This window comes from Selaginella moellendorffii, unplaced genomic scaffold (genome assembly GCF_000143415.4).
Source record: "Selaginella moellendorffii unplaced genomic scaffold, v1.0 SELMOscaffold_24, whole genome shotgun sequence".
Taxonomy (NCBI): Eukaryota; Viridiplantae; Streptophyta; class Lycopodiopsida; order Selaginellales; family Selaginellaceae; genus Selaginella; species Selaginella moellendorffii.
The window spans coordinates 280,211-295,280 of NW_003314285.1; the positions used below are offsets into that span (position 1 = coordinate 280,211).

General features: G+C 49.6%; 6 protein-coding genes across 7 annotated transcripts; 4 read left to right on the forward strand and 2 right to left on the reverse strand.

Annotated features, from left to right (window-relative positions):
- The first annotated feature begins 38 nt into the window (after positions 1–38).
- LOC9658034 (lectin) lies at positions 39–1,155 on the forward strand. The gene has a single exon (XM_002974164.2). It carries the CDS (start codon positions 58–60, stop codon positions 1,120–1,122), a length of 1,065 nt encoding a protein of 354 aa, XP_002974210.1. The 5' UTR covers positions 39–57; the 3' UTR covers positions 1,123–1,155.
- On the reverse strand, positions 1,067–2,479 carry LOC9657384 (protein DMR6-LIKE OXYGENASE 2). The gene is made up of 4 exons (XM_024679073.1): positions 2,194–2,479; positions 1,896–2,143; positions 1,494–1,818; positions 1,067–1,438 (listed from the first exon to the last, which is right to left on the reverse strand). Exons 1-4 carry the CDS (start codon positions 2,461–2,463, stop codon positions 1,193–1,195), a joined length of 1,089 nt encoding a protein of 362 aa, XP_024534841.1. The 5' UTR covers positions 2,464–2,479; the 3' UTR covers positions 1,067–1,192.
- Positions 2,480–2,779: 300 nt separating this feature from the next.
- Positions 2,780–5,017, forward strand: LOC112347805 (protein NETWORKED 4B-like). 2 transcript variants are annotated; one of them, XM_024679243.1, is made up of 4 exons: positions 2,780–2,879; positions 3,237–3,352; positions 3,432–4,748; positions 4,804–5,017. In XM_024679243.1, exons 2-3 carry the CDS (start codon positions 3,262–3,264, stop codon positions 4,745–4,747), a joined length of 1,407 nt encoding a protein of 468 aa, XP_024535011.1. In that variant the 5' UTR covers positions 2,780–2,879; positions 3,237–3,261; the 3' UTR covers position 4,748; positions 4,804–5,017. The 2 variants fall into 2 exon arrangements, with proteins under 2 accessions (XP_024535011.1, XP_024535013.1); XM_024679245.1 differs by having other exon boundaries at positions 2,802–2,879; positions 3,255–3,352.
- A 1,474-nt stretch (positions 5,018–6,491) lies between these two features.
- On the reverse strand, positions 6,492–10,316 carry LOC9658035. The gene is made up of 7 exons (XM_024679089.1): positions 10,008–10,316; positions 9,742–9,918; positions 9,057–9,625; positions 8,430–8,519; positions 7,423–7,780; positions 7,154–7,336; positions 6,492–7,058 (listed from the first exon to the last, which is right to left on the reverse strand). The coding sequence occupies exons 1-7, from the start codon at positions 10,218–10,220 to the stop codon at positions 6,492–6,494; spliced, it is 2,157 nt and encodes a 718-aa protein (XP_024534857.1). The 5' UTR covers positions 10,221–10,316.
- A 563-nt stretch (positions 10,317–10,879) lies between these two features.
- Positions 10,880–13,323, forward strand: LOC112347804 (pentatricopeptide repeat-containing protein At4g02750-like). The gene has a single exon (XM_024679242.1). It carries the CDS (start codon positions 10,933–10,935, stop codon positions 12,883–12,885), a length of 1,953 nt encoding a protein of 650 aa, XP_024535010.1. The 5' UTR covers positions 10,880–10,932; the 3' UTR covers positions 12,886–13,323.
- Positions 12,902–14,526, forward strand: LOC9658036 (peroxidase P7). The gene is made up of 3 exons (XM_002974165.2): positions 12,902–13,566; positions 13,628–13,810; positions 13,880–14,526. The coding sequence occupies exons 1-3, from the start codon at positions 13,363–13,365 to the stop codon at positions 14,447–14,449; spliced, it is 957 nt and encodes a 318-aa protein (XP_002974211.2). The 5' UTR covers positions 12,902–13,362; the 3' UTR covers positions 14,450–14,526.
- Positions 14,527–15,070: the final 544 nt, after the last annotated feature.

The window sequence follows — 15,070 nt, forward strand, 5'->3', positions numbered from 1 at the left end:
GACCTTTTCCTTGAAATCCATGAGAATTCATCCCATTGCACTCCATTGGGGATTGTCATGGCTGGCCATGGATCATCGAGTCTCCTCGTTTTCCTCCTCTTCTTGCTCCATCTTCTTCTTGTCTCATCCTTTCGATTCTCCTTCTCGCCCCCTTTCACGAAGAATGACAGGATCCTGGTGGGAGGCAACGCAACCAAGACGGGGTCTTGCTTGCGCCTGACTTCCAGATCGCGATTCGAGACCGGGCGAGCAATCTACGCGGAGAGAATCAGGCTCGTCGATAGCAGCTCCAACACTGTTTCATCCTTCAGCACCAACTTCATTTTCCGGATTCGCCAGGGCCTGATCTCCGCCGATGGCCTCGCGTTCTTTCTCACCTCCTCCACCGAGGACCCGCGAGTTCCACCGGAGGAGAGCTCTGGCCGCCAATTGGGCTTGATATCGGCGAACAGAGATGGATATCCGAGCAACCAGATGGTGGCGGTGGAGTTCGACACATACCCAAACGTGAACGAGACGCAAGACCAGCACGTCGGCATCGACATAAACAGCGTGAGGAACTCGTACCGGGTGGCGAATCTCTCGTCCAGCGGGCTTCAATTCACCAACATGACTCTCATGTCCGCCTGGATCGACTACAGCAGCAACAGCAGCGTTTTGGAGGTGAGATTGGGCTACTTTTACGAGCCAAGGCCCGAGGAGCCGATGGTTTCAGGCGTGGTGAGACTGAACGATTTCTTGGGTGATCGCGTTTGGGTTGGATTCTCGGCCGCAACGGGTGCTTTCGCCGATGGCTATGAAGTTCTTGCATGGGAGTTTGCTGCTGGAGGTTTCAATCCAGAGATCTCGCCACCTTTGCTCTCCCCGTCACCGTCACCATCACAGTCACCACCGTCACCTTTACCCGCGTCTCCTGACTCGTTGGAGCCACCGTCACCTTTACCCGCCTCTCCTGACTCGTTGGAGCCACCGTCACCACTTTCACCCCCACCTTCATCGCCACCGTCACCACCAGCACCAGCACCAACACAAAGCTCTCCTTCCACCACTCCATCTTCATCACAACTTAGAAAGCCGTGGCCATGCGCTTTGATGCTCTTATTTGCGCTAGCTCTAGTATAACCTGAGCATGGCTATTATAAAATAAAGAATCGATCTTTTTTATGCTATAGCGTTCTTATTCAACTTCCCATTATAAGATCTTGTAAGAGTCGAGGCATCTCTTGCCTTGCAGCTTGTGCTTGAAAAAATCGGCCAAGTAATCCTGGAAAGTTACCTCCTTGTAGGCCGGGGGGTGCTCCTCGTCCAGTAGCTCCGGAATGGGACGAATTCGCGCTCCTCTCGACGGCTGATAGAACGTAGGAATCGAGATGCGAAGCTTGTCGCTGCTGACTTTGGCACGGTGTTCCACGCTCTTGAATCGCCCGTTGCTCAAAATCTGTAAGGCATCGTCCACCAAAGTTCCAAAAGAGAAAATGCCGAAAGAATGGTACCTGGAGCTGGTCGCCAAGGTTGACGACGAAGGCATCCTTCACTGGTTTGATCGAGTACCAGTGCCCGTCCTTGCGAACTTCCAGGCCCTCCACCTCGTTTTGCAGGAGCACAGTGATGCCTCCCACGTCCGAGTGCTCGCCAATCCCGATCGTAAGCTCTGGATTCGGACAAGGTGGATAATAGTTGCAAAACATCTCTTGCAGCCTCTCGCTGCCAAAAACACTGCCCAGGTATCTCCGCTCCAAGCCAAGGCTCTCGGAGAGAACTTCCAGGAGTTTGTCCGCCAGGCCCTTGACTCCTCTACAGTAATCCGATGCGACCCTCCTGGTTAAGAAACAAAAGAAAATTGTGCGTGGTATCTTTTAGTGTTCTAGTGGCTTACGCGAAATAAAAAATGATACCTGTATGAAGCTGGCTTTGTTGGCCAGGACTGCATAGACTCCTCCAGTGGAAGGCAAGGATGCCGTAAATAATCCTTCCACTCGAGCGAAGTTTCTTGCGATGGATTGTGGCTGGTGCCAAATCGCGTCCTCTTAAACAAGTCCGCCGAGAAAATCTCCATGCGATCTTCCACAGGCATGGCGAAGAACTCCTTCGCGACCTCCACCATTTCGTGGATTGTGGCAGCCTCGACTCCGTGATTGATCACCTAGAAATCCATGGAAATATTTCGTGAAAGATCTCGTGATGAGATACTACCTGGAAGAAACCCCACTCCTCCGATGCCCTCGCCACCGCCTCGACGATTCGGCCGCGATCGCTCCCATCCAGCTCCCGGAGATCGACGATCGGAACCTCGCCCCCGGGCGGCAATACAGACGATTGGACGCGCATCCGGCTGTCCGATCGGATGTAGAACCTTGGAAGCTCGCGAATGCCGCTGTCGACGAGATCCTTGACGCCGCGCAGCGATTCCTTGAACGAAGAAAAGTCCTCCGGAGTGAAGAGATTGGCCGCGGTAGCCGCCATTTTCTTTGTACTACAAATTCTAATCTCTGTCCTCGCGAAGAACCCCAAAATAAATACCTCGAGAGTATATTCCATCGGGATTAAAATATTTCCCCTAAATGACTTTACCGGAGAGCCCCCCAAACATACAGCGCGGTAAAATTTTCAAAATGCGGGGGCTGTGCCACGTGGCGGGCGTGACAAGGACAAGGACGCATCCAGGCCGCCCATCTGAGATGTCTCCAACGGCTGCCTGCGCAAAGATTCCTGGCCGTCGGCTGCTGGCATCCGACGGCCATTATTGCCTCGTCGCGCAGTGTATCTTATTTCTTTTGTTCTTGCCTAGGTAGAGAATAGGGGAAGGTTTTGCGCGGTGTGGATCTTGGAAGAAACGTGCGCCGCCTCCACAGCGCGGCTCTTGGCGGGATCGAATCCAAGTAAGCGCTGTGCTTGATTAGATCGTTGCATTGCATCCTTCCATGGCGAGCGCGTTGCATCCCTGAATCGCGAGAGAGGGAGGGCGAATATCATGAATCATAGATCGTTTCTTGGCGAAATGTCCATTGCGCAAGCACGAGAGATGATCGATCTTGACCTTCTTGCATATTTCAGTGTGGCTGCATGCTATGCGTCCGCGATTTGGGGTCTCGAAGGAATGAGAATGGTTTCTTAGAGGAGATCATCTTGCATGTCGCGACACGCCATTCGTGGTCCTGTCGTGACGATTTCTCCTCCTGTTTGGATTTGTCTTAGATAAGGTTGCTAAAGTTTCTTCTGTGTGATGCATGGCGCAGGGAGATTTTGTCCACTTGGGAGCTCATGAAGATGGACATTGGGAGCTCTCAGTCCTGGTGGTGGGAAAGCCATAATCGCCCAAAGCACTCAAAGTGGCTCCAGGAAAACTTGGGAGGTAAGTTTACTCTTTCCTGGGATTCTTCCCGCTATGAAGCAACGTGTTTGCTAAAGTTTTGATTTTTTTTTGTTAGCAGATGTTGAGGCGAATGTACAGGCAATGCTGGTTTTGATAGAAGGGGATGCCGACTCGTTTGCTCAGAGAGCGGAGATGTATTACAAGAAGAGGCCGGATCTCTTGAAAGTGGTGGAGCAGTTCTACAGAGGCTATCGGGCCTTGGCTGAGCGGTATGACCAACTTACTGGAAGCATTCGGCAGATACCATCCACAATTCAATCGCAGTACGGGCTTGTCTCTGAGTCCCCGCGATCGTCTCCTTTCGGCAAACAGAAGAAGCAAGGAAGTGATATTATTAAGGAAACTTCTTCCACTTTGTTTACCGATTCCAATAGCGAGACTGGCGAATGTGACGGCAACGGGGATCACTTTGATATTTCTAGCGTGGACGAGAAGTCGGTGGAGCAGGGTCAGGACGGGGAGGAATCCTCGTCGTCCTCATCGTGTTCTGATGGGGAGGCTGATGGTGCAAGTCTGGCGATTCAGAAGTTACAGGAAGCTTTGGAGAGGTCTCAGGCAGAGAACAAGAGACTCAGCGAGAAGGCCAGGGAGAAGCTGCAGCAACATCGTGAGACTGAGAAACGACTGCACGGGTTCAGAGAAGATTTTCTCAGGGTGCAGAAGGAAAACAATACGCTGAAAGCCGAGCTGGAGCAGCTGACGAAGAAGCTGGAGGGAGAGGTTCAGGAGCTTTGCGCCGAGAAAGAGACTTTGCAACACAACCTCCGGGAGCTGGAGGAGAAGTATTCTTCACTTGACGAGAAGTCATCCCTGACTTCTTCGTCAATGCAGAAAGAGATTGCCTTCTTACAGGAAGAGAATGGGAAGCTGCAAGTTCTGATGGAGGAGCAAGAGGAAAAGCAGAGAGAACTTACAGCTGGTCTGAGGTTTATGAAGGGCACAGCCACGAGTCTGCTGGCCAAGAACAAATCCTTGATCGAACAGGTATTCAGCCTGGCCGAAAACGACGAAGCCAAGGAACATGCTCTGGTTGAGCAAAGAAACGAAGCATCAAACCTTTCTGATGAAATCCAAAGGCTCAAGTGCTTGGCAGAAGACAGGGAATGGACTGTGTCAAGTCTAAACTCGAAGGTGGCGGAGATGAACCGGCAGGTGTCTGAGCTAGAGATGGAAAACCAAAGGCAGAGAGATGCCATTGCGGAAAGTGCCGAAGAGAAGAGGGAAGCAATCAGGCAACTTTGCTTCTCTATTGACCTGCTCAACAATCGAAATCAGTGGCTGGAAGAGTTGGTGTTGTCAGCAAAAGCTAAGATCAATGACTACAACGACAAGTTGGCTTTGAGATCTGCCAGGAGAGGCTGTTTTACGTCCTAAGGTACTCATTTCAAAAATATAAAAAGAGTAACTAATGTAGTTGTATTTGTTTGTAGTGTGTAAAAGGCTGCTTTGGACTTCAGCAAGCGTCCTTCATATAGACGCTACTACTTGTATGGAGATGCAGCCAAGACAATCGTTTTGTATTTGAGTGAGGTAATAAAGTTTTATAATGTTCTTTGTAGCGAGTCTCAGCCGAAAGAGTAATTTCATTCCTTTTGCTTGCACACCCAGGCATTCGGAATACATCAGGCAAGTATTTTTCCTGCCTCTGTCTTGTATGTTAAATAATGTTCTTAGTTGTCGTCCTGCAGTTTGCTCATATACGGTGACTGGAGTCTGAAGATCCAGAGACGCAAGATTCGAGTTCCATCCGGTGCTCGGGCAGGTCTTCTCCAGGTTCGACTTGAATGATGCATCAATGGTGTCCCACTGTGGAGACGAGCTCGGAAGTTGGTGCACTGGGCTTGGCCGATGGGAGATCTTGAGTTGAGAGGCCTTGGTTCTGGAAGCTGGTAATGAGCCTCGAGGCAGTGAACGATGGTGCGGGGACTGCCGAGTTTGCCGTGCTCTGGCTCGAAGTTGTGCTATCAAGACGGTCCACAACAAGTAATTACCATCAGAAGTTTCCAGAGGCTCTGAGGTGAATGGAACAGGGAAATAGAGGGGATACATGATCTTGGGACGATCAGACGAGGTAACCCGTAGGATAGATATTCGGGTTCGGAGAACAGCTGGGACAGAGTCAGGATAGGTACCACAACAACCTTCCTCGCGCTGAGTGCACGCGCCTTTGCTGAAGCTCTCCATCGCGTGCTTGACGTTGTGAATTACATCAATGCCTCGTCCTGCTTTCGTTTCTCCACTGGAGCCAACCAGAAGAATCGAAGAAACAAGTCAGGGGACACCTTGACATGCAACTTGCAATCTCAGGAACTCCAGCTGAAGTGGAGACGGAGAAAGGATGCTGCCATCCTGTTCTCCTTGTTGACAAAGTTTGTGATGGACAATGGAAATGAAGTTGGGACAGGTACTTGAAGAGCTGAGCTGAGCATTGGCTTCAGCAGCATCGCCGCCATGAACATGACCACACAGCCGCTCGATTATATGCCATTGGACCTGAAACTCCTGGGAAGAGTTTGAGATGACAAGTGAGTGAGGTGAGATGAAGTACCTCTGGTTTCTTGGTAATTGAAAGTCCATCTTTGGAGTCACAAACGCCTTGAAAGCGCAATGACTGGGACAAAGAGAGAGCGTAGGGGCTATGAAGTTGAAAGCCTAGGAGGTTGGAAAGAAGTGTGGAGATGTCCAGATATTATCTTTCTTGTGTTACCGCAAGGTTGGAGGCCTGGAAAAACAAGTAGCAGACAGCCTGAAGATTGTAAATTACATGTTTAAGGCATTTGCAGAGAGTGCCAAAGAGAAGAAAGAAGCAATCAAGCAACTTATGAACCTGCTCGACAATCTAAATCGAGGAGCTGGTGCTGCCAGCAAAACCAAGATCAATGAAGCTGGATGTGAGATCTGCCAGGAGTCCAATCTCAATAACTTCAAAAGAATAACGGATATAATTGTATCTGTTTGCCTTGACGAGTTTTGTATTTGAGTGAGGTAAAAGAAAGCTCGTTGTTGAGCCGAAAGTGTTATTGAGTTCTTACTTTCAGGTACACAGGCTACACCCAGGCGCAAACTTGGAAATACATCACGCGAGTAACTAGTATTTTCCTGCCTTCTGTCCATGTTCTTAGTTTGTCTTCCTGCAGTTTGCTCGAATTTGGCCGTTTGATCCTGTGAGCGGATTGATGTTTCCCATCTTTACCATGGCAGTTGCGAAAGCACTGAAGAACGCTTGCTGGTTGTTGGCGTAAGTGTTGACAGTCGACATAAGAGAACTCTGGCCGCCGGAGAACAGCTGCTGGTCCGAGAATAAGAGGCCTTTCTGAGCCTGCAGATTCTTGAAGTAGAGGTTGTCGAAGGTGACCGGAGTCTGAAGATCCAGAGGCGCAAGATTCGAGTTCCCTCCGGTGCTCGGGCAGTTCCTCTCCAGGTTCGATTTGAATGATGCGTCAATGGTGTCACCTGAAGTGCCATTGTACAGGCGAGCCCGGAAGTTGGTGCACTGGGCCTGGCCGATGGTGTGACTGCCAGACAGCGCTACGAGATCTTGAGTTGAGAGGCCTTGGTTCTGGAAGCTGGTAATGAGCCTCGAGGCAGTGGACGATGGTGGGGGGATTGCCGAGTTTGCAGTGCTCTGGCTCGAAGTTGTGCTATCTCGTCGCCCAAAGACAACAGTCCAAGACGGTCCTCTAAGCTGCACCATCAGAAAGTTTTCAAAATGCTCTGGTTTAGGGTAGCTTCGGAGGAACGAAGTATCAGACGAGGTAAGGATAGGATAGAAATCGTTACCGCAACAACGGCTTCCCTCGCGCTGAGTGCGAGAATGTCGGCACACGAAACAACGCCTTTGCAGGAGCTCTCCACCGCGGCCTTGACATTGTCAATGACATCAAAGCCTCGGGCAGAGTTCACGTTTGGCCCTGCGTTCTTTTCTCCACTGGATCCATCCAAAAGAATCGATGCATCACAGCCCTACAAGAGACAGAGGAAAGAAAAGGAGAAACAAGTCAGGCGACAACTTTGAAATGCAACTTGGGATCTCAGAAACTCCAGCTTACGTTTACAAAGCAATCGTGAAAGTGGAGACGGAGAATGGATGCCGCCATCCTGTTCTCTCTGTTGACAGCATTGCTGATGGCGGTTCGGACAATGGAAATGAGGTTGGGACAGGTGCTCGAGTAAAAGGAAGAGCTGAGCTGAGCATTGGCTTGGAATCCTAGCAGCATCACAGCAATCAAACACGACCACGCTGCCGCTCGACTATACGCCATCGGACCCGGACCTCCTGAAAAGAGTTTGGAATGACAAGCGAGCGAAGCGAGACGATCGTTTCCTTTTTTTCTTTCTTCGCTCAAACGCTTGTATATGCCTGACAGGGATGCGGCTTGATATATAACACCAGAGGATGTAAGAACATGTCAATATGTCGGCTTTGGAACCTTCTCTACTACAAACGCGTGTGGGTCTCACTCTGTGGGCCGGCTGGACGACCTTTTGCTACTCCTGCTTTAAAATACTAGGAGATCTTCGTTTTTACCAAGAGAGACTAGACTGATGTCCGAGAGTTTTAGCACGATCAAGACTTTGACTTGCTGGCGATTGTTTGGAGGAGTTTGAAGATGATATCACAGCTTGGAAGAATAAGATGATATCACGGTGTTCCGTTTGATAACAGATATTTTAACAATGGAAAGTCCAATTCTTCTAGTTTGATAACAGATATTTTAACAATTGAAAAATCCAGACGTATGATTGATTGTAACACTTCATAAATTCAAGGGTGTTGTATACAACACTGCCTCTCACAAATCTCTAGACCAGACGTGAAAATATTACCAACCAGGAACATCCCACCTAGAAGGAAAAACATCCAGAAAAGAATTTGTTAAATTGGGAAATAGTGTAAACTTTAAACGAAAAATACAAAGCGGTGTGACACTGATCGAAGCAAAAACCAATCCCAATCGCCCACAAAAGATTGACGAGCGAGCGTTTTTTGGAGCTTTTGCGCTAACCGCGTGGACTGGCATGAATCCGTTAAATGAGACTGAATCCTATCTCTTACTGTTCCCGATTACTTCCTGTTTCTTGCTGGTGACTTGTCCAAATTCCGTGCGATGGAAGTGAGCTGCCCCGATTGTCAAATGCGATCATGCTGTCCGTTTACAAAACACAGATGAAAACGATTGAGCAGGACTTGGAGCCGCCATTTTTACTTTGAGAATTTGTAACTAGGTGCAATTATGAGCAACCTATTCAAAGTCAATTGGCTGCAGCCGCGATCGATTGACGAGAAGATTAAAAACTAAACACGACTTTAAAACATCATCCCAAGCTCTTTGTTACGTCGCAACAACGAATTCTACCATTCGGACTTGTGCAACTTTTAGATGCTTGAAGAGATTCTTTGTTCTGGAAAAAATCTAAGAACATCAATCGAAGAGTTCCAAGTTCTTCGAACAACGAATTCTTGTGGCAATCAATGAATCGAGAGTTCCGTAACAAGGAATTCTACTTGGATTTGTGTGTTATTGGCATGTTTTAAATGCTTCAAGAGATTTTTCGACTAGTTTAGTAGAATTCTATAGAACAGTTCCAAGCTCTTTTTGTTACGTCGCAACAAGGAATTCTTCCAATTGGATTTGGTATGTTTTTGGCATCTTTTAGATGCTTCAAGAGATGACTATATTAGTTTGAGGAGCGACAGGTTGCTCGGATCTCACCACTGCTCCCCGTGAGAGGCGAAAGGTTGCCCATGCTCACCATCCCATTGGCAAACGCGGTAAAGAATGCCTGCTGGTCGCCCGCAAACTCGTTGACCATGCTGGCCAGCTCGCTCTGACCGCCCGACAGGAGCTGCTGGTCAGAGAAGAGTAATCCCTGCGTTGACTGGAGCAACTGGAAGTACGTGTTATCAAAGGTGGCGGGAGAGGTGTCTAGGTTCTCCAAGTTCCTGTCGCCGTTTGGAGCGCTTGGGGGGCAGTTTTGCTCGAGCCGGGACTTGAGCGCCGGATCGATGCTGTCTCCCGCGGTGCCATTGTAGAGGCGAGCGCGAAATGTGAAGCACTGGGCCTGGCCGATGGTGTGGCCTCCCGAGAGAGCCACCAGGTCGCGCGGGGAGAGGTCTTGGTTCTGGAAGCTTCTGATGAGACGCAATGCCGTGAATCCTGGTCCCGGGAGGTTGGCGCTCACGTCGGCCACGCTCGCGGGGCTGAGGCTGTCTCGTCGGCCAAACACCACTGTCCACGAGGGTCCTCCCAGCTGCAAACAAGGCGAAACGCGGTCTGGGTCAGTGAGCTCGGGACAATTGGCTCTTGGGTCGATCGAATTCGCTCGTGGATCGATCGAATTGGATAGTGGATCGAGTGGTGACTTACTGCTGTGACGGATTCGTGGGCGCTCAGTGCGAGGATGTCGGCGCAGGAGACGACTCCCGGGCAGGCGCTCTCCACGGCGCTCTTGACGCTATCGATGACTTCGAATCCTCTGGCGGAGCGTTGGTTGGGGGGAGCGTTCTCCTCCCCGCCCTGGAGGAGCACTGATCCATCACAGCCCTGCCATGAGCAAAGAATTTTAAAGTCAGGGAGCATATTCACAGGACATTCCCGAAATTTGAAAAACGCGCTCATTCTTCTTTGCTTACGTTAACGAAGCAGTCGTGAAAGTGGAGGCGAAGGATCGATGCCGCCATTCGATTCTCGTTGGCCACAGCCGACTGGATTACGTTCCTCACGATATCGGTGAGATTGGGGCAAGTGCTGGAGTAGAAGGAACTGGAGAGCTGGGCGTTTGCTTCCAGGCCCAGCAGCAGCACTGCTATCACAGACGACCACCACCATGCTCCAAAACGATCCATTGCTCGGAAAACGCAAAAACCTCTAGAGCAAAGATGATCCAAAAACTGTAACTGTTCTTCTTCTTCAAAAGATCTAAGAAAGAACTATGGATTGAGATGATTGCTTGCTTCGGAATTGGAACTCTGGACTCCACAGTCGCTTACGCATCCATTATATACTACGAACGCCGCTCGGTTTTTGCTTGGAAGACGTATAGTCGGTTGATAGCCCAGAAGTTTCTCTTCAGACCACCCACGAGTCCTTTGGCCAAACGTGTGTGGGACACACTAACACTCGTACAGCTCTAATTGTTTTGCCGCGCCGTTTGACCCAATAGCTCCAAGAGCACGACAAATTTTCGGTTGCGTGATCACGATCGAGAAGGAGATCAAAGTGAAAGCCACGCTTTCGGATCATGAAGACCACCTCTATCTCTCACTCTTTCTTTCTCTTTCACGTCTCACGGGATGATAACAAACAAGATCAAATCAATCACAGCTGTCATTCCGGGGCCCTCCTTGCCTGGTGAGCAAAACATCGCTTTAGAGCGTCTTTAAGATCTTACGTGAATGGAAGCTCTCATGGTACGTAAGACCTCAAAGATGCTCTAGCTTGAATCTAAACGATTTGATGGATGGAAACTTCTACCCTCGCCATAACTAACACGGTCAACGCCGTCGCCGCCATGGTTGGACTACCGTTGAATCTTGTTTATCTTTTCGTCTTGGCGAGATGGTGTCAACGATGAGAGCGTGTGAAGTTGGGGCCAGCCTCGATCACGCATCATGCGTGGAGCTCGTAAATTCTTGCAGCAACCTCTCCATGGTACGCTTTGCCCACTCCAAAGTCCGCCACCTCCTTGGCAGCCACATTTACCTCTCAAACAGGCTCCTCGAAATGTATGGAAAATGCGGCAGTGTTCACGAAGCCCGCCACGTTTTCAACACCATTTCCACAGGGAATATCTACACTTGGTCTCTCATGCTATCAGCATATGCCCGAAACGGGCATATTGAGGACGCCAAACAGATATTCGATGCCATGCCGCAGAGGGATCTCGTGGCGTGGACTACGCTCCTTGTGGCATATACCCAAAGAGGGTATTTGCAAGACGCCGAGAAGGTGTTTGATTCTATGCCCGAGCTGGACCTCGTTACGTGGAATGCCATGCTGACGGGGAATGCCCACAATGGGCACTTGCAAGGCGCCGTGCTGGTATTTCAAAGCATGCGCGAGAAGAACCTTGTGTCGTACAATGCTATGCTGGCGGCGTACGGACAGAACGGGAATCTCTGTCAGGCAAGGAGGATATTTGAAGAGATGCCAAACCGCGACCTTGTTTCATGGAACACAATGCTAGCGGCATGCGCTCAAAGCGGGGATTTGGAATCTGCGAAGATAGTATTTGACTCTATGAAGGAAAGAAATCTAGTTTCCTGGACAACAATTCTTGCGGCATATGCCCAAAATGGGCATCTGCAAGATGCCATGAAACTCTTTGATCGTATGAAGGAGCACGATCTCATCGCCTCCAACGCAATGCTCTCTGGGTTTGCACTTAACGGCCAGCTCCAACAGGCTAGAGGAATATTTAATCAGATGGGCGAGCGCAACGTTGTGTCCTGGAATGCCATGCTGACTGCGTGTGTGCGAAATGGTGACATGGGAGAGGCAAAGCGGATATTTGATCGAATGGAGGTACGAACGCTAGTGTCGTGGAATGCCATGCTGGCTGCATATGTTCAGGCAGGACAGTTACCCAAAGCCAAAGAGCTCTTTCAGCAAATGCCCGACAGGGATCTCATCTCGTGGAACGCCATTCTCTCCATGCACGCGTGGAATGGTGACGTCGAAAGAGCAAGGGAGGTGTACGAAAGCCTCCACGAGAAGGACATTGTCTCGTGTACGGCGATGCTCAGTGTGTATGCCCAGAACGGGCATCTGGAGGAATCTAAGCAGATATTTGACGGGATACCCGAGTGGGACTTGGTATCATGGAATGCGATGCTGTCCTCGTATTCCCAAAACGGATATCTTCAAGATGCAAAGTTCATGTTTGACGAAATTCCTCAAAAGGATCTCGTTTCCTGCAATGCTTTGTTAGCGGCATATGCCCAAAATGGGCATCTTCTGGAAGCTAGGCGTGTATTTAGCTGGATGATCGAAAGAGACATTGTTTCGTGGAACACTTTGCTTGCTGGATATGCCCAGAACGGACATTCTTCCGAGGCACTGGATTTGTTTGCCTCGATGAAAATGAGCGAGATTCCTGATGAGATTGCTTTCACTTGCGCCTTGGTTGCCGCTAGTCATGCTGGAGTGGTCTATCCGGGTTGGTCTCTCTTTATCGCTATGAGAATGGACTATGGATTGATACCAAGCAAGCAGCACTACTGCTGCTTGATTGATCTCCTCTCGAGGGCGAGGTATCTGGACGAGGCCGAAGATCTTATCACTCGCATGCCTTTTGTTCCAGACGTTTACGACTGGACGTGCATTCTGGCCTCTTGTATCGATCGGAAAGACGCTGAAAGGGGCGCTCGTGTGAGTGAAAGAGTTCTAAGTCTGGATCCCCAAAATGCCGCAGCGTTTGTTTTGCTGGCAAACTCTTTCTCGTTTGATGAGACAAAACACCACTTGCAGAATGCACTTAGGAGGTGGAAGCTTTCTCCTCGAAAGTTCTAATTTCTTATTCACAGCACACGAAAGTTTTTTGGGCTGTGGAGGGGCCATTAGCCAGCAACAAGTTACAATGGCGGACAGGCAGGATGCTTTGGTGGCGGAATGGGAATGATTCCACTAAAACACTCCACCAAGAAAAATTGTCCAAAGTCACAGGATGCATTTGAGCTTGACTTTTTTTTGCGTCATGACAAGCTTGATCATCTCTTGTGAGATTTGGAAGTTGTGAGATTTGGTTCTTTAGAGGGTGAAATGTTTGAACTTGTGTGCCACCGCCGACTTTCATTCAAACAAACCACATGAAATGGATACGACTTATTCCATCACAAAACAAAAAGCTTGTCAAAATACACCGGCTCGAGTTGTGTTTCACCACCGTGGCACCCGTGCTCGATACGGCGAGGTTCCATCTATAAATGCAAACGTTTCAAACGTTTCAAAGGCAGGCCTTTCGAGTGAAGCTAAAGCTCAAGCGGAAAGATGGCGATCATGTCCTTTGTGCTTGTGTTGTTGCTGGCCCTGCATGGGAGTGCTCTTGGCCAAACTTTGAGCTCCAGCTTCTACCGCTCCTCGTGCCCAAATCTCACCACCATCGTGAGAGCTGCAGTGCAGCAGGCCGTCCAGGCAGAGGCTCGAATCGCAGCCTCGTTTGTTCGCCTCCATTTCCACGACTGCTTTGTCAATGTAGAAAGCTTCCATAAGTTTCATTCAAGCATATTGAAAGAACCATGCATTTGTCTTGCAGGGATGCGATGCTTCCATTCTTCTCGACGGCGCAAACCTGGAGCAAAACGCGTTTCCAAACGCTGGCTCCGCCCGTGGCTTCGACATCGTCGACTCCATCAAGAGCTCCGTCGAGAGCTCCTGCCCGGGTGTTGTCTCCTGCGCTGACTTACTGGCGCTCATTGCCCGGGACTCCGTAGTCGCGGTAAACTCTCAAAGTCAACTGTCAAAAGCTTACAATGTCCTCGCTTTTCGTTTTGTGGTGTTTTTACAGCTGAACGGGCCTTCGTGGACGGTGGTGTTTGGAAGGAGGGATAGCTTAACAGCAAGCCAATCTGCCGCAAATGCCAACCTTCCTCCTCCAACTTTGAATGCCTCAGCGCTCATCGCGAGTTTCCAAAACCAGGGGCTTTCAACCACAGATATGGTGGCTCTCTCTGGGGCTCACACCATTGGGCAGGCCCGGTGCACCACCTTTAAGGCTCGGCTCTACGGGCCCTTCCAAAGAGGTGACCAGATGGATCAAAGTTTTAACACCTCGTTGCAAAGCTCGTGCCCGAGCAGCAATGGCGACACCAATCTCTCGCCGCTCGACGTCCAGACGCCCACGAGCTTTGACAACCGCTACTTTAGGAACTTGCAGAACCGGAGAGGGTTGCTTTTCTCGGACCAGACGCTCTTTTCCGGGAACCAGGCCAGCACGAGGAATCTCGTCAACTCATACGCTTCGAGCCAGAGCACTTTCTTCCAGGACTTTGGCAATGCAATGGTAAGGATGGGTAATATCAATGTGTTGACTGGATCCAATGGAGAGATTCGAAGAAACTGTGGAAGAACAAACTAGCTTGAGAAAAAGTATACTTGATAAACACCTTGGAACCAAGGGATAATTTTTATATATTGAAAAAATTTGCCACAGTATTTACGGATCTGTCCATTTGGAGCCAAGAGTGGCTTGAGGTTTCCCATATTGATCATTCCAGTCGCAAAGTCCTGGAAAACAACGCTTGAGCCATGGCATAAGTGTGCACCAGCTGTGCAACTGTCACAGTGTCTGGTCAGAGTGGAACGATCCGCTGAAATTTATCAAGTTTTTGTAGTAGTTGTTGTCAGACACCACTGGAGTTTGCAAATCTAGAGGAGAAAGGTTTGTGTCACCACCACTGTTGGGACACTGGCTCCTGAGCGATTGGTTGTAGTAAGGGTTCATAGAATCTGGCGAAGAGCTCGCGATGGAGCATTGAAGGTCCCACATTGGCCTTGGCCGATGGTGTGAGATCCCAAGAGAGCGACTAGATCTTGCACAGAGAGGCCACGGCTTTGAAAGTTGGCGACGAGCATGGAAACATTGAAGAAGAAAGGTGGAAGTTCTACGTTTGCAGCCGTCTGGCTGTCTCGCCGGCCAAAGGTAACGGTCCATGTTGGTCCATTCAGCTGGTCAATGTTCATCCTAAGTGGTATAATT

Coding starts and splice junctions, on each gene's coding strand:
- LOC9658034 (XM_002974164.2), top strand. CDS start 58: ATGGCTGGCCATGGATCATCGAGTCTCCTCGTTTTCCTCCTCTTCTTG.
- LOC9657384 (XM_024679073.1), bottom strand. CDS start 2,463: ATGGCGGCTACCGCGGCCAATCTCTTCACTCCGGAGGACTTTTCTTCG. Junction 1,819..1,895: donor ACAAAGCCAGCTTCATACAG/GTATCATTTTTT, acceptor TTTCTTAACCAG/GAGGGTCGCATCGGATTACT. Junction 1,439..1,493: donor ACCTTGGCGACCAGCTCCAG/GTACCATTCTTT, acceptor GATGCCTTACAG/ATTTTGAGCAACGGGCGATT.
- LOC112347805 (XM_024679243.1), top strand. CDS start 3,262: ATGAAGATGGACATTGGGAGCTCTCAGTCCTGGTGGTGGGAAAGCCAT. Junction 3,353..3,431: donor GCTCCAGGAAAACTTGGGAG/GTAAGTTTACTC, acceptor TTTTGTTAGCAG/ATGTTGAGGCGAATGTACAG.
- LOC9658035 (XM_024679089.1), bottom strand. CDS start 10,220: ATGGATCGTTTTGGAGCATGGTGGTGGTCGTCTGTGATAGCAGTGCTG. Junction 9,919..10,007: donor TTCACGACTGCTTCGTTAAC/GTAAGCAAAGAA, acceptor TGCTCATGGCAG/GGCTGTGATGGATCAGTGCT. Junction 7,781..8,429: donor ACAGGAAGTAATCGGGAACA/GTAAGAGATAGG, acceptor GACATATTGACA/TGTTCTTACATCCTCTGGTG.
- LOC112347804 (XM_024679242.1), top strand. CDS start 10,933: ATGGTGTCAACGATGAGAGCGTGTGAAGTTGGGGCCAGCCTCGATCAC.
- LOC9658036 (XM_002974165.2), top strand. CDS start 13,363: ATGGCGATCATGTCCTTTGTGCTTGTGTTGTTGCTGGCCCTGCATGGG. Junction 13,567..13,627: donor TCCACGACTGCTTTGTCAAT/GTAGAAAGCTTC, acceptor TTTGTCTTGCAG/GGATGCGATGCTTCCATTCT. Junction 13,811..13,879: donor CCCGGGACTCCGTAGTCGCG/GTAAACTCTCAA, acceptor GTGTTTTTACAG/CTGAACGGGCCTTCGTGGAC.